Here is a 16127-nt window from a genome sequence, read left to right as displayed (position 1 = left end):
CATATTCAGTTATGGGCCAATCATGCTAAATATTCACTTATGCCAAAAACGAAAAGTCAAAAATGCTCTACCCTCAATGCATGGTCTCATTCTAAGTGAAAAAAGAATGACTTTTTAAAAAAATATTTTTTCTAACAATGAAAATATAGTTTTTATTAAGCATAGCGATACTGAAAAATTAAGTACTTTTCAGGGCCCTTATTTTCCTAAATAAAAATTAAGCAGTATTTAAGGAAGGCCCATGGGAACCCTGTATTGAACGTATGCTGATTTAATGTTGATTCAGCAACTGTTAACCTGTCAGTCCAAGAGATATCAATAATAATTCCAAACTAACTGAGGTCAAAAAAATTGATGTGTTTTAAGTTATTTAATAAAAACATTGAGCTATTAAATTCATGTTAGGTTTTAAATTCAGTTATTATACAATATTGTAAATGGAAAATTTAGTCTATAAAATCTCAAGGCAACAAAATTGATAATAATTTTTTAAAAATTTGATTTTTTTTAAAAAAAATTTCATGGACCCACCCCTAACCATTATTTTATTATTACTTTTTAATTTTTCTTTTTTTTTCATAAAGAAATATTTAAAATTTTTAGCTTTTTAAATCTCACTTGAAGGTAAAATTAACAAATCAATACTGTACAATTAATAAATGAAAATTTACTGTCACACGTTATTCAACAATTTTCTATCATCAACAGCATATATTTCCTCCAATTTCCTAGATAATATCCCCAAATTTCTAGCGATAAAATTGCCTCAAAGTTAATAGTTAAGGTTTGAATTAGGAATCAATAGTAGTATGCTTGCTAACTTTATTGTGCACATGCTAATATCCATAGAAAATATTTTATAAACAATATCTTTCATAATTGTTTTTCTGCTGGAAAAAGTAAAAACACTATTATATATATTTGACCTTTGTTTTGGTACATTCCATTAAAAAAAATTGTTTTATTAAAAATAATCAGGTAAGAAGGAAAAGGCCAATTTACTTTTTTTATTCCTCAGGCAACTAATTATAAAAAGTAAAACTAATTTGGACCATAACGGCAAATATAATACTTTATGAAATTCGATAACAACTTAATTAATTAAGAGAATAAGTTAAATAAATAGTTGATATCATGACAGAGCAGATGTAAATAATAAACAAAGCGGCTTTCCAAAGTGAAAACACAACCAAATCACTCAGCTTCTTCATTCGATACGTGTCAAAACAAATTTAACTGTAAGAAGCAAAATAACGCTTTTCATGCTTAAAATAACTTTTTTTTAAAATTTGGAGCAATAAATATATTTTTATTACAACTATTTCATTTTTAAAAAAAATTACTGACATTAGCTGAAAGAAGAGCCTTTTTTTTTTTTTTACTAAAAAGTTGTTAACTTCAACTTTTATTTCAATTCTTCGCATTGTTTTTGTTTTGAAATTTTTTTAATATTTAATGCAGATTCTAATTTCAGAGTGACTTGCAACTTGCTTAATACGTTTATAGGAAATATTACCTAAAATGGAAATCTCTCATCCTAACATAAAGTACAATCGTAATTTTAATATTTTTCTTTTATTACAATAAGCTAAGAGCGCTATTTAGGATATCCTAATTGCAGAAATATCTAAGTTCTGTTTTTATTTATTTATTAATCAATTTCATCTTTCATACCAGTCAATTTTGCAACTTTTCTTATTTTATTTACGCTTGAAACAGTGATGACTGTGTAATCTAAGTTGATAAACTCATATATATCTTCTAATGTTGTGTTATATCCATTAATACGATTTATCTGTGTACGATTTAGCCTGTGTTTTTGGCGATAATTTTCATTCACTTTTGCTGAAATCCCATTTGTGGTTACTAAGAAATACTTTGCTACTTATGTTTACTTTTAAATGATTGGTTTATTTACATATATATTCGTTTATTTGGAAATCTCCAAAAATGAGATGGGCCCCGATTGTAAATTATTACTAAATGAGGTTTTTATTACAAAAAAGAAAATCGCAAGAAATTTGCATCCTTTCCCCAAAGACAGATTGAGATTTCTAAAAATTAAAAACACACGAAAAATATTCATTCTATTCTTCAAAAGGCTGGTCACTGAGGAATTCTTTTTTTGTACGTCTGCTTCAGCTTGCCATTTCATGTTCAACTGGAGTGGAGTAAAATAAAATCGCCCCGCTTTAAGAGAAATAGAATGTGTTTTTCCTTCTAATTTCAATGAATGTTCAGACACAAGTTAAATTCTAAATAGTATTAATAAACTACTAGTTGAATCACTTGTTTATGACAGGGTTGCCACTTCACAGGGAATTTAAAAATCACCTTAATTAATAGGGGAAACGCAGGGAATTATGATTTTTTCTTTACAAACTGAGAAAATACAGGAAATTTTGTTTCTTATTTTTGTCTTTTAAAAGATAGTGACCACTCAAAGCGTAATCTATCGGATATTAAACCATGATATTTCAGTTATACTGAACTATATCATTTACTATAACATTATTTAAGTAGAGCTGTGTTGTGTTGAAACTAATAAATATAGTTAGCCCAATATAGCTCACACAAGAACACAGTAATTGTTGTTTCCTCTTAATATATTGTGTATAATATGTACAGGGAATTTTTCTTTCCAGATTTGTGTGGCAACCCTGTAGGAGAAACAGACAAAATTTTTAAAGTTCTCAATTTTTTTCATTGAAAAAATTCAAATTTTCAAACATTAAAACTTTTTGAAAAATAATTATGTGTATCTTTTAATAGCCATGGTAGGAATTTCATGTAATTTTAACCTTAGTCAGATGATGTGAGCTTATTCAACTTATCGAAGTTTGAAAGACTGTTGTGATAATTACAGAAAAAAATTTCTATAAAACCACACAAATTTACATTAAATCATTACAAATTGCATGCGTGAAAAATGTTTAGAATAAATGACAATTTTTGATTTTAATAATATTTTATACAAAATAATTTAAAATTGTGAAAATTATTGATAAAAATTATTTTAATTAGGCTATTATCTTGAATCAAAATCTATCTTAAAAAGAGATTTCACCTTTGTTTGAAAACCTTGGGGAATGGCCGATGCTAAATGAATTCCCAAGAATAATCATAAAATGTCTTAAACATATATGATGCAGTCTTTGAAATCAAATATAAGAAATCAAATTTAAGAAGTTATAATTCAAAATTTGTTTGACGTAACACCATTGTATTAAAAATATTGCAATTTAAAAAACTCTGTGGAGGTAGTTGAAAAAGGACTGGATTTATGATTAAATTGTAGTTAATTTGGCACGCTATGAATCTAAACAATCCAATCACTCCAATTTCGAAATTCAAATGTCTTAACACATATTTCATTTTTCTCGAAATTTGAGCATTGACAGACGTCTGTCCAGGGTAAATTTAATACCGTTTAGCGGTAGCTTCACAAATTCAACTTTAGGAAAAACGGTAGTTTCACAATATACTTTTAAAAAAGCAAGTTCTCGTTATTATCTATGGAAAAGAGCTTTTCTGCCAGCTATCTTTTACGAAAAGGTCAGTTGGTGCAATGTGGTGAGCCTAACTGGTTGCTTACCAATTCAAAGTGAGCTTTTTTTCCGCTGAGATTTTAATACTTCAAGGACCATTTATTAGAGAAAACTTTTTTAAAATCATTTACCAAAAGAGTTTCACTTCACATCATTTGAAGATATTTTATGCAATGTGCACTTTGAAAGTAACAAAAATACATTTGTAGTAAAAAATATTTTCTATAGAGAGTTTATTCTTGTAATATATTTTTGTAGGTACGATTGGTATCAGTCAGATACACATGTTGTTTTAAACATCATGGTGAAGCAAGTCAAACCGGAAAATGTAAGAATCGACCTAATAGATCAACAGGTGTGTATTGTTATTCATTTTGCAACTAACTTTCTTATCAACTTGATTTCACCGAAAGAAAAATAACCAGTAACACTTATCTAAATTGAACTTCAAACCCAAATCATAAACACAGTAGAGCGCCGATTATCCGAACTGCTCGGGACCGAACGGATAATCAGATAATTGAAAAGTTGTTTAGAATCTAATTTAAATGATTATTATTTATGCACTAACTTCCCTTCACACTTTTTCCAGGTTCGAGACTGGCAGTACTTTCTAAAATTGCTCTGTTTAAAGGTTTTTTTTTTTTTTTTTCAATTTTTAAATATTTCTTACTTATTATTATAAATTTTTTTTACTTTTCTTCATTTTGAATTTTTTTATCATATTTCAGCATTTTATAATTTCTATCGTCAATTACTGATTTTACGACATTTTTTTATTTTCTATAGCAAAAGAAATCCAACAAAGATTTTTGTTTCAAAGAAAATGCTATTTTTTGAGCAGCCATATCCCTTATTCTTTTTAAATAAATCAGCTGAACTGGATCAACATCATTTTGACGTTCTAGCCAATTCATTGCAATATCTGATGAATTGCATTTTTCTATATGAGAAGGTTCACTATCTTGAACTTGATCACCTACTTCTTCCTCTTCGTCTGTGAAGTTCCGATTTTTATTCAAAATTTCAGCAACAATTTCATCATCATTTAAAATTTAATATTCTGGGACGTTTTCAGTGTCCCGACGCCAGTCTTTAATTTCTTCTGCTGCATAACCTGGCATCTTTTCAGCCGGTAGATCTACTGGCTCAGAAATTAAAAAAAAATTGTATTCTAAACTTTAAAGAAGAAAAAGAAAACGAATTCAGACGTTGTTCGGATAATTGGACGTTCGGATAATAAGGGTTTGGATAATCAGCGCTCTACTGTATTGTTAATACTGATAGATCATGCATTATTAAATTTGTACTAATTGCTTGTTGATGTTTTTTGACCTAATTAGCAAGGAGGAAACATGTACAGGGGTCTGTCCAGGCCGAATTTACTACCGTTTAGCGGTACCTTCACAAATTCAACTTTAGGAAAAACGGTAGTTTCACAAATTCAAACTTAGGAAAAATGGTAGTTTCACAAAATACTTTTACGTAAAATTTTATTTTTGTATCCCATAAGAAAAGAAAAATCCATATTTTTACCATATTTTTGCGTTGATTTTTTAATCTAATTTTTAATTTTCACAAATTACGTCTACATTTTCACAAAATAGGTACCTTTCAGAAAAACCTAGACAGACCCCTGATGTATGTACTGTCCTTTATATGCATTGCTCAAGATGTACGAAAGTAAAATTTGAAATTTGTCAAAATAATAATAATAATTTGAATTTATTTAATTGACTGTGATAATCTATTGAATGTTACCAACTCTTCCTATGAATGGAGTTGCTTTCTTTTAATTGAATTTTATTGTTACAGCTCAAATGCACAGCCAAACTTCCGGATGATTCAGATTTTACATTCTGTGTAAATTTATCGCACCAAGTCTATTCTAATGAAATGAAGTGGAAAGTTTTTTCTACAAAGGTAAAATTACGTATAAAAACTTACACTTAATATTATACATTATTAAAAACTGAAGGGTGATTTTCTCAAAGGGTTATCTTAACCTTTGAGAAAATCACCTTGCTCTTTTGCTTAAACCTGTTATGAAAAATCCATCTCATGATTAATTCAAGACCATACAATTAAGTATAAATACAATAGTCTCCTCTTAATGTGAACACTTACCACATTTTGATAACATTAACGGATTAGTAACAAATCCCAAAATTATATTAATTTAAAATACTTGTACTGATTTTTGAAATAAATTGAAGTGATCTATTCCTCAAATTCCTTTTTGTCAATTTGAGCAGCTAAATTTTCATCTTTTTGTTGCATAAGCAGTCTGTTGATTACTTTCTTAAAACATCTCGAACCACTGTCTTTGTGTTTTTTCAGCTAATCATAACCAGCTGTATTTTATTTGCAATCTGGGCTTTCAATTTCTCTTCTAATTAGATCTTCATAATTTTTCCAAATTTTGTAAAGCAGTGGCTTAGAGACGTTTAACTGTGCTGCAGCATCGTGTTGACTCATTTTTGGAAATCTGCCGTAACGATTTAAAATATCAATATTTTATTTTCATGTTAAATCAGTTCTCTTTTTACCAACTTTATCCACAAATTCTATGTAAGCTAACACTTAACAGGGCATAAAACTTGCCTTTTGGAGAGGTAGAAAATCACATTTCATTAACAGCCAATCAGCACACTCCTGTCCACTTGCAGTTGAAAAATATTCCTTCTGAATACTCATAAAAAGGATATAATGATCACGGACGGCAATTATTTTAACATACGAATTAAAACAAAAAAATCGGGACCGAATAATTTCAATAATAATAATCGATTGTAAGCATTAACAGCAATCACATGAAGCAGAAGCTGCTGTATTTTGTAACATGAGCAAAAAACTAATTTTTTTCTTTTATTGGATTAATTAATTAATAATTTTATTGGATTTTACCTATATTGGATTAATATCACTAAAAGTATATTTTGAATGTAAATATTTTTTTATAACCGTCGTTGAAAAGCCGTGCGACTACTAATGCTCAACTCCGTAGTCTTGTAATTTTTAATCCACTCCAGAAGTCAAGTGAACTCCTGGATCAAGTATTAGGCGAAATTTGCCTTTGTGGCGGACTTAATGATGGAACTAACCTGCATTTGCATGAGATGGAAAGGAAGACCACGAGAACCTCCCACAGTTAACCTGACTGCAAGAGGACTCTAACCCATGAACCGTCTACTACTGAGGATATTTCACGTCATCACTGTGATCGGTGCTAGCCCAATTCGGATTCATATCAACCAGCCTTTCTGGTTCTTGAACTCAGTTCACCATTGGAAGGCGAACGCTCTATCCCCTGAGTCATTGCGGCTCAATGTACTTAATATTTTCTTTTATATTATATCTGTCGTTGAACAGCCCACCCAATTTTGGGCTTACGACTACTAATGTTCAACTCCATAGCCTTGTCATTTTAAACCAATCCAGAAGACAAGGAAACTCCTGGATGAATACCCTCAGAGGTATTGATTTGGTATGTGAACGTGGACTGGTTTAATGTGCATCTGTCACCATTTTCTACACGGGGAGTCTTCGGCCGGCGGAGATCGAACCCACAAACTCCTTGGCATGGGTCTATTGCAATGCGAACCAGGCTATCCCGGACAATGTACTTAATATGTAACAAATTTCATTTGCGTGTTGTATTCAGGAATGATTAATAAGTACAAAAGTAATAATATTTAATATAAACTGTAACATGCAATGTGCCCACTTCGCAGCTCATTGCATTGTGTTGTTCAATGTCAGCAGAGCCAGCTGCAATAATTAAAGGGTTATTAATCAGAACATTAAAATTATGTGATTACTAAAAATACTTTTTTTAACCCTTATGGTTGTTAGTGATTGAAAATCGCCATTCAAATTATTATTTTTTTCCAAAATGTTATTCAAATTGTATTGTCATTTTTTTTAGATTGAGATTAAACTAAAAAAGTATGAGCCATTAAAATGGAATTCACTTGAGAAAAAACAGACAGAAAACTTTTCCAGCTCAAAAGGAGGTAAGTTTGCCCTTAATAAATGACAAAATTCAATAAATCTGTTTGTTATTAAATATGGCATAAAAATATGGCTACCATCATATCTATTATACATAATATTTTTCATGTTTTAAATACTTATCGAAATTTAGTTCAGTATAGTTTGTGTTGAAATTAATTTGTTTGTATTTAGTTCATTCAACAGCATGAGGCAAATAATTTAAAAAATTAATATTCAGGCTACTATTTGATTTATTTTTATTTCAGATTTTAACTACTCCTTATATTTAATTTGATGTTTTGACGCATGAACATTATATTCATAAAATTTTCTCTTTGACATTCTCTAAAAGTAAAATGCAGTTTTCTAAATTTATTAAGGAAAATTTCCTTTTTTTTTTTATTCGGTTAATTTATTATTTATATAGTAAAACTACATTTATACATTTCTCTTTATGTGCATTATTAAAATAATTTGTTTATCTGACAAAAAAAAAAAAATTCAGATTTTCAGACCATTATCAGAAAAAAAATTAAAATTATTAAAATTAAATATTTTTTTTACCTGGATTTGAGAAACTTAAAAGCGAATCTCCGAAACGGAATTTCTCCTCACAGAAAAATTTTCATTTAAATGTGTACTTTTATAGAAAGAATTATGTGCAACTAAAGGTGTTTGTTGTAGAAAAAAAATGTCTCTTGGCAGTTGTATTGTTTCCAATTTTAGTTACTTCATTTCTGTGCAATAAAAAGTTTTCTGTTCAATAACATCAAGTGCCAAATTATTACTTTATCAAAATTAGTGTTTTTACTAGGAATTTCGATTTACTCAGGATTTCAGAAAAACTAATAAGAGTTGCTTAAATGTACTTTTATACCAGTTTTTAAATCCTTTACCTAACAATTTGTAATTATTTGACAGAAATCCTGCAAATCACATACAGAAATCAAATTTTAAACCTTTTGTAGATGCATTTTTTCTATTAAAATTGTTTTTGAAAAAAAGGGTATTTATTGAAAATGACCTCCATCTTTTCAGAAATATTCTATTCGTCAAATTGAGTTTAATGTTAGCAACTTTTATTTTATGATATATTGCATCATAGTAATGAAGAATAAAATTATACCTTATTTGATAATAATTTTTACATTTTATTATGTAAATAACTATATTTTCAGGCAATGTGGTTAAAGTGTATCCTTCTTCTAAACCTAAGAAGAAAGATTGGGATAAACTGGAACAAGAACTTAAGAATGAGGAAGCAAATGAGAAACTGGAAGGAGAAGCAGCTCTCAATCAACTCTTTCAAAAAATATATGCAGATGCATCGGATGAAACTAAAAAAGCCATGAATAAATCATTTGTAAGTGAAGACATATCTTTTAAAATATCCTTAAAAACAAAAACATTACATAATTATTCTGTTTTTTTTTTTTGTTTTTTTTTTATAATTTTGAGATTTCTATTTCATAATAAATACATATACCGTTTTTTAAAACCATCTATTGCGTGGAATATAGCAATAAGCCTTTTTTCTTGTTTACTTCATTATTGAATTGGTTCAGCATTCTAAGAAGTCCCAATCTTCCAATATGTGGACAAATACTTCAAGTCAAAGCCGATGAATTTGCTAAGCGATTTGGTGAGACTTTTTTAATGTGCTCGAATGGCTGATTAGACATGTTTAAAAAGTGGAATAACATTAATTCAGGAAAATTATCGGTGAGTCGGGATGTATTTCTATATCTGATGTTGAGGATTGCTCATCAGCTAAAGATTTTTAAAAAATTTTGGATGCAAGACAAAGAGTAATAAAAAATAAAAGTTAATAAATTTTTTTTTACTACATATTATGTTTCAGTGATTTTTGTATTTCTCTTCGTTTATTTAAATAATGTGTAATAAAAAGGGGGAATTTGGAACCACAAGTTAAAATTGTTTGCAGAACGGATATAGTGAAGTGATATAGGGATAAAGTGAACAGAAATTTCAGTCCTTTGAAGGTTTACTATAACAGGGTTTGACTGTATATATAAAGATGAATGTATGTGTGTGTGTGTAAATGGATGTGTGTAAAGTATTTTTTCTGTAATAACTTTAATGAGTTTAAATTATAGTAATGTATTTAACTTTTTTATAATTACTATTTTTATTAGTCTTTTTGAGTTCTAGATAAATTAAGTTTAAATATTTAGCAAATGATTTCACTTGAGAAAGTTTCCTGATAGCTTACTTTTAGATTTCAAATTTTCTGAACCTTTAACAACTACTGTTAAAAAAAATTAACCGAAACCATAGTATAATCAAAATAAGTAAATAATAATTTTTGAATAGCTTGCTTAGAATATGTGTTAAACGTTGATTTTGTTCAATAAATGCATGTAAATTTGCTAGTTTAGTTTTACAGTTTATATTTATAAAAAGATGTTACGTTGCAGATTTTAGCGTCCAGTTATGAAGGGTAAATTTTCTGTTCTTGTAATTTTCTTGTAATGTAATTAAATTATATATTTCTTTGAACATAGTGCACGTTTCCAATAGTCTATGAAAGTGATTGTTTTCTATTGAAATGTTTATTTCTTTAGAATATTTATTTCCTTTTGGAACTAAACCTTTTTTTAAAAAAAACTTTGCAATTTTATACCTTGTACGGTGCGGTGATAGCTCAATAATTAAAATTGAAGGTAATGGACTGTATAATAATTAACAAATTAATTGATTAGTTCACTCATGAACTTACATTAGAGATCGACCATACGCTCTTAACAATTCAATCAAAAAGAACAAGAGTGAGTAGATCAAAAGGTTACATTATGATGAAAGATGGCTGGCGACATGCAATCTTGCCAAACGGTAAATCAACACCAAACATACCTCAATCAACTGATTTAATCTAAGCACTAGACTAGTAATAAATTGAAAACAAGTCATCTGAAATCATTATATTTATACGTGCTTATATTTTTTCTGCTTACATTTTTTAAAAAAAGGGAATGGATTTCAATAGTGAAAGAGGTAAACGTAAAAGTGTACCCAAAAAGTTTTTTTTTATAAACTACCATTTTTTAGTGAATTTTGTTTTTTGCTAATTTTAATTTTTTATGTAATCTTGTGAAATTTTCCTGCACTTTCCTAAATATGTTTTTGAATTTCAAAATAAACAAAAATTAATACACATGTACCATTCTGTATTTTGTGATAAATCACTTTTTTTTATTATTGTTCTAAATTTTAAATGAAAAGAAAGAATCTTATTTAAAAATGTGGTTAGAGAATTATAAACCAAAGGCAATTAGAAACAAAACATATATAGCACTTTTATGGTTCTTTTTTTTTTTTTTTTCTTAAAAAAAAAGGGGTGGGAGTGTAGCACTGGTGGGTTTATTAAGACATTTTTTATATTGCATTTCATTTTGTATATTTTTAAAACGACTAAATGTTTTGTTCTTATGAGTTTGAATTAACTATAATGTCTCATGGTTTAATGTCATGTTTTAATTGTGAAATATGGCTTCTATGATATTTTAAATCTTTATAAAAGGCTTCATTTTAGTTAGAAAAATAAATAAGATGTAATTATAATCTCATTTTTTTTTTGTCTCTGTGTTTGTGCCACTAGAGCAGTGTATAAATACTGTAATAAAAATTTTCTCATAAAAAAAAAATTTATATTGCATCATGTATGTATTTAAAAATGAAAGTTTAAAATTCTTGTTTTAAATATTAATATGTAAAGGGCTAACTTATGCAAAAAAAAAGCTTTTAAGGTATAGATTAAAAAAAATTTAACACTTTTTTGACGGGCAATTCTGCACAAAAACTACATCATGTCATCGTCTAGTTTTTCGTAATTGAATGTGGAGATAAAGAAAAACATTAATATACAGCATATTAATACGTATAATAAAATGGACTAGCTTTTGCAATATTCTACCTCACCTTGTGTTTCATAAATTGAAATAGATAATGCAAGTGCTGTTTAAGTTAACGCGTTGTCTGCCAACAATATGTTGAGGTATTTTCTTACACTTTCAGTTCTCACTGAACAAAGTATCTTCTTAGATTTTTAGATTAATGCATATGAACCTTGTTTTTCCTATGCATGTTATGAAAATACGAAATTAAGACAATTTTGTGAATGTTTTTCTACCAAAATATATTTTATAGTTGTCATTGCTGTTATTTTTTAAGGTCAGTTCTGAATTCATTAAAGTGTTTTATTTACAGCTTTTGAAAATTAGTTATTTTTCATATTTTATTCTTAGTTTTTTATGCTCTTTCAATTTCTTAAAATGTGCTATTTTTTATTCTCAAAATTTCTAACTCACTTTAAAGTTCTTAAAATATTACACCTTTTATCCTTTATTTTCTTAGAGTATTAGTTCTAAGTTGTTCTTACTTTTTACATGCTGCAGAAAATTCATTTCTACTGTCGATAATGTCTAAAGAAAAAGTCTATTTTTCCTTATCTGCATGCACATGAAACCCTGTTTACATCTTTATTCATTTTATTTGTACTTTATATAATTTAATTCTCTTCTTAGCTTGAATCGGGTGGTACAGTACTTAGCACAAATTGGAATGAAGTGGGTGAGAAAAAAGTTGAAGTAAAACCACCAGAAGGTATGGAGTTCAAGAAATGGGATGATTAGCTCAAATTTTGTTTCTGTGTAAATAAAAAATAATGTTTTTCTGTGTTGTTTTATTTAAATAAAGTCATTTTGCTTTCATTTCAAAAGAGTTATGCTTTTGTATATTGCTTCATTTTATTGCTTATTACTTACTTATACTTATCCTCTACGTGCCTTTGGGCACTCAAGGCCTCTAGCATATCCATCCAACGCCTCCTGTCTCTAGCAATAGATCTTGCTTCCTCCCAGCCAGATATTCTACATTCTTTTAATTCGCCCAAAAACATGCGCTGGATGGTAAGTCTGGGTCTTCCTCTTGTTCTTTTACCATCAGGGGCCCATGTAAGCGCAACAGATGTAATTTTTTCTTTGGGCATTCTAAGGATATGTCCGAGCCAGCTCCATCTTCGTTTTTTAATTTCATCTTCGATTGTTTTTATTTTAGCTTTCTTTAATAGATTTTGATTTGATACTTTGTAAGGCCAGAAAATTTTAAAAATAAATCTTAAACATTTGTTTTGAAAGGTTTCTAATTTTTGTATTTCGATCTTAGTCTGTTTCCAGGTTTCTGCGCCATATAATAGTACTGCTCTAACAATAGCTTTGTAAACAACTATTTTTGTCTTTATTTCAATATTTGACTCTCTCCAAAATTTATGTAATCCCTTAAAACATGTTCTTGCTTTGATTATTCTCTGTCTAATATCTTCACTACTTCCACCTTTTTTATCTACAATAGAACCTAAATAGCTAAATGACTCTATGTCATCTATTTCGTGATTTTCGATTTTAATTTTGTCATTTTTCTTTTGATTTATTCTCATTACTTTAGTTTTCTTCTTGTTTATGAATAAACCTACACTATTTGAATATTTGTTGAATTTGTCTGTTTTAAGCTGAAGGTCTGTACATTTGGATTGCTTATTAATTGTTTAATATTCAATAAGATTGTAACTTACAAATGTCTATTATTTAAATGTTTAATCGCTATTAAAAAAATTTATAAGTTTCCACTAAATTTTATATCATAGTTGAAGTTTTTTATAATGCAAACTTGAGACATTACGTTTTATGGAATCTTGTGTTATATAAATTTCCTTTATCTTTATACTTACATGCTAAATATGGCAATATTAGAAACAGATCAATCTTAAAATTATTCGAAATAATTTTTACGTAGCAAATACTATAGAATTTAAAATATGCGCTTAAGTATTTCTTATTTACAGAGAAAGAAAATAATTAATTTTCTGCGGCATTAGAACTAGTAACAAGCAAGTGAATCAATTTTGGTTTGCTTAGCTTTTGAAATTGTAACCTCTTAGCAAATAATTAAACAAATAATGTTAAAAGTTCTTACTTAGTTATAGAAATATCTTAATTTCAAATTCCATTGTTTACACACACAAAGCTAGTGTGGTTTACAGAATAATGTTTTACAGATTTCCTACTGTGTTTTTATCTTATTTCAAATATTCATAAATATGACTTTAAAAAAATTCAGAATTGTAAAAGAAAATTTTTTAAAAAAAAATTAAAAACTAAAAGTACGATATTTAGTGTATTACTACTAAAAATAGGTATTCGGTCAAGTTACACTAAATTTAAATGTCAGATATTTTATACCAGGTTTTGTGATATAAGATTCTGACATTTAAAAAAAATTATTGAAGTTTTTTTCTTTTACCTCAAGAAAATTAAAAAGCAAGTGTATAAATTCTTTGTTGCTAATTTCCTTTTTTTTTTCTTTAAGTTAATCAATCCGGCGTAATTTTTGTTTCATTTTGTGTTCTAATAAGAAAAATTTATAAGTAATTTTCTATTTGATATTTTTTGTTGTGTGTCTTATTGTGAAACTAAAATCGAGTCGTATTAAGTTCTAAAGTTGTTAAGTAATAAGTTTAACAATGTGATGTTGTTTTTATTACCTAATTAAAAAAATAAGTGTTTTACAAGCATTTATCAACAAAAAATGAAGGCATCACATTTATTATTGAATCTTATTTTTATTCAAAGAATTCAAATCAAGGATTTCGGGTTCATTCACATCTCTGAGATATAACATACATGCATGTGTATAATATGTATATATATACATAACATTTAAAACACATTTCCCTAAGTATAAGTTGTGCGTGTTTCAAAAAAATTGTTGATGTCTACTATATCCTTTGTTTTAGATATCATAATACTTGTTACTTTAAAACGTTTGTTTTTTTTAATTGCAATGTTTAGCTCTGACTATTTTACAAAATATATATACCCTACTTTTTTTTTCGATGTGATAAGTAAATCTTTATTCTAAATGGTAAGGAAAACTTTAAAAAAAGTTTTCTGTGTCACAAAGTTACCACCTTGAGTGAAATAACTTTGAGACATCTAATTTATTGCCTTTAAATCGACTTAAGCATATTATACTTGTTAATTGAACACATTTAAAATACAAGATTCACTGCAAAATTTACAGTAATTTATGAAAGAAATATTAATTCACACGCAGAATGTTCGTAAAATAAAATTACTAAAGGAAGAAAAAAATAATTAACCTTTGAAGGTAAATTGCATTTATGATCAAACTCCTAGCTGAGGTTATGAGCAATTTTTCTGTGCGAGCGAAATAAATTGTGGTTTTAATTCGAAAATTTAGTTTGTTAGCTTTCACTTAGTAATGCAAAAATAACAACTAAATGATTTTAAAACCATATGTATAGATTTTCAAATTGGTTATTTATTATTATGGAACATTAACATCTTAGATCACATTAATAATTCAAACGATGAAATAATTTTGTTAATACTTTTTAAAAGCTAACTTTAGTATTTATTGGTCTACACTAATATAAAATTTAGTTACTTTTTTATAGCAATAATTCGAAAGATGTTTGATTTTACTCAAAAACCAATCCTTTATTTGTTTGATTCTTTTATTAATAAGGGAACTAATCTTATATGAAAATACAAATGTGCACAATGTCATATCCATTATAGTCCTTATTTACGTCTCAAAATTAATTTGAAAAGAAACAAAGTTCAATACTTTTAATTTTTCATATTTTATACAAACTTTATATGGATACAAATGACATAATTTCTAAAAGATTCGGTTATAATTTTTTCGTATCATAATCCTAGTAAGTTAAGAGTCGTTATCAAGTGAAGAGTAACAGAAATATGTTGATATTTTGGGGGAAACTCCAATTTCTGATTTTAACAATGTGACAAAGTACTATGAGCATAATAACTTTTGACCTAATGATCTGGTTAGCTTACACTAAGATGTAATCTTTTTGGTTTGAAGGCCTTCAATTAAATAAGTTAATTAATTTGTGCAGACAATATTTTAAGTTACAAAATCATGCACAAAAACCTTTTTTGAATGAACTCCACTAAATTAAATAGGGTCACAATGGTCCGAAAGTTTGGCATCTTTAAAATTAGTTAAATTTTTCGCCATATTACTGAAAATATTTAAAAGAATTTTGAACACAATTTTAAACTCGTATATCTGAAGATAATTTCATGCAAAATATAATTTTTAAAAGTTTGTTTTTTAAGGGAGGTTATTTTTAGATAAGCAAGTTTCACGATAGTGTTCAAAAACTTTTAAACCCTCTTAAGTAGTTCCGGAGATATAACAATATACGCTAAAACTGAAATTATCATTAAACGGGGCCCAAAGTTTTCAAATGCTTAATTATTGGGATCCTGTTTACCAGATTCCGACAATCCTCCTTAGTTTGGCTTACACCTACCAAAAATTGTGGGGAAAAAACGCAAGCTTTTTCCGAGTAAGTACGTTAATTATTTAATATATTAAAATTCAATTCTTGGAATCATAATTGTGATATAATCAGATCAAAAGTTATTAAAGACTTCCATTATATATGTACACTGGTGGACAAAATTAAGAGATGGAAAGCATTTTCGCACATGCAAGATGCCCACACACAGC

General features: G+C 27.8%; 2 protein-coding genes across 3 annotated transcripts in view; one reads left to right on the top strand and one right to left on the bottom strand.

Annotated features, from left to right (window-relative positions):
- Positions 1 to 1196, bottom strand: part of LOC107446516 (UDP-glucose-glycoprotein glucosyltransferase) — a 77218-nt gene extending 76022 nt beyond the window's left edge. Inside the window, exon 1 of the mRNA XM_071181108.1 lies at positions 1003 to 1196. The gene's annotated coding sequence lies outside the window, so the exon portion shown is untranslated. The remainder of the gene's footprint in view (positions 1 to 1002) is intronic.
- A 196-nt stretch (positions 1197 to 1392) lies between these two features.
- On the top strand, positions 1393 to 12274 carry LOC107446526 (suppressor of G2 allele of skp1). Of its 2 annotated transcripts, none has more exons than XM_016061203.3 (6): positions 1393 to 1547; positions 3807 to 3903; positions 5364 to 5471; positions 7477 to 7564; positions 8723 to 8907; positions 12089 to 12274. In XM_016061203.3, the coding sequence occupies exons 1-6, from the start codon at positions 1522 to 1524 to the stop codon at positions 12194 to 12196; spliced, it is 612 nt and encodes a 203-aa protein (XP_015916689.1). In that variant the 5' UTR covers positions 1393 to 1521; the 3' UTR covers positions 12197 to 12274. The 2 variants fall into 2 exon arrangements, with proteins under 2 accessions (XP_015916689.1, XP_042896659.1); XM_043040725.2 differs by having other exon boundaries at positions 1413 to 1555.
- The last annotated feature ends 3853 nt before the right edge of the window (positions 12275 to 16127 follow it).

Source organism: Parasteatoda tepidariorum, chromosome 5 (assembly GCF_043381705.1).
Source record: "Parasteatoda tepidariorum isolate YZ-2023 chromosome 5, CAS_Ptep_4.0, whole genome shotgun sequence".
NCBI lineage: Eukaryota > Metazoa > Arthropoda > Arachnida > Araneae > Theridiidae > Parasteatoda > Parasteatoda tepidariorum.
This window is presented reverse-complemented; position numbering and strand designations above follow the sequence as displayed.

Bases quoted from the DNA above. Each gene is read 5' to 3' on its own strand.
- LOC107446526 (XM_016061203.3), top strand. From the start codon at position 1,522: ATGGAAATCTCTCATCCTAACATAAA. The intron at 1,548-3,806 runs GTACAATCGTAA...ATATTTTTGTAG, and splicing joins ATCTCTCATCCTAACATAAA to GTACGATTGGTATCAGTCAG. The intron at 5,472-7,476 runs GTAAAATTACGT...CATTTTTTTTAG, and splicing joins GGAAAGTTTTTTCTACAAAG to ATTGAGATTAAACTAAAAAA.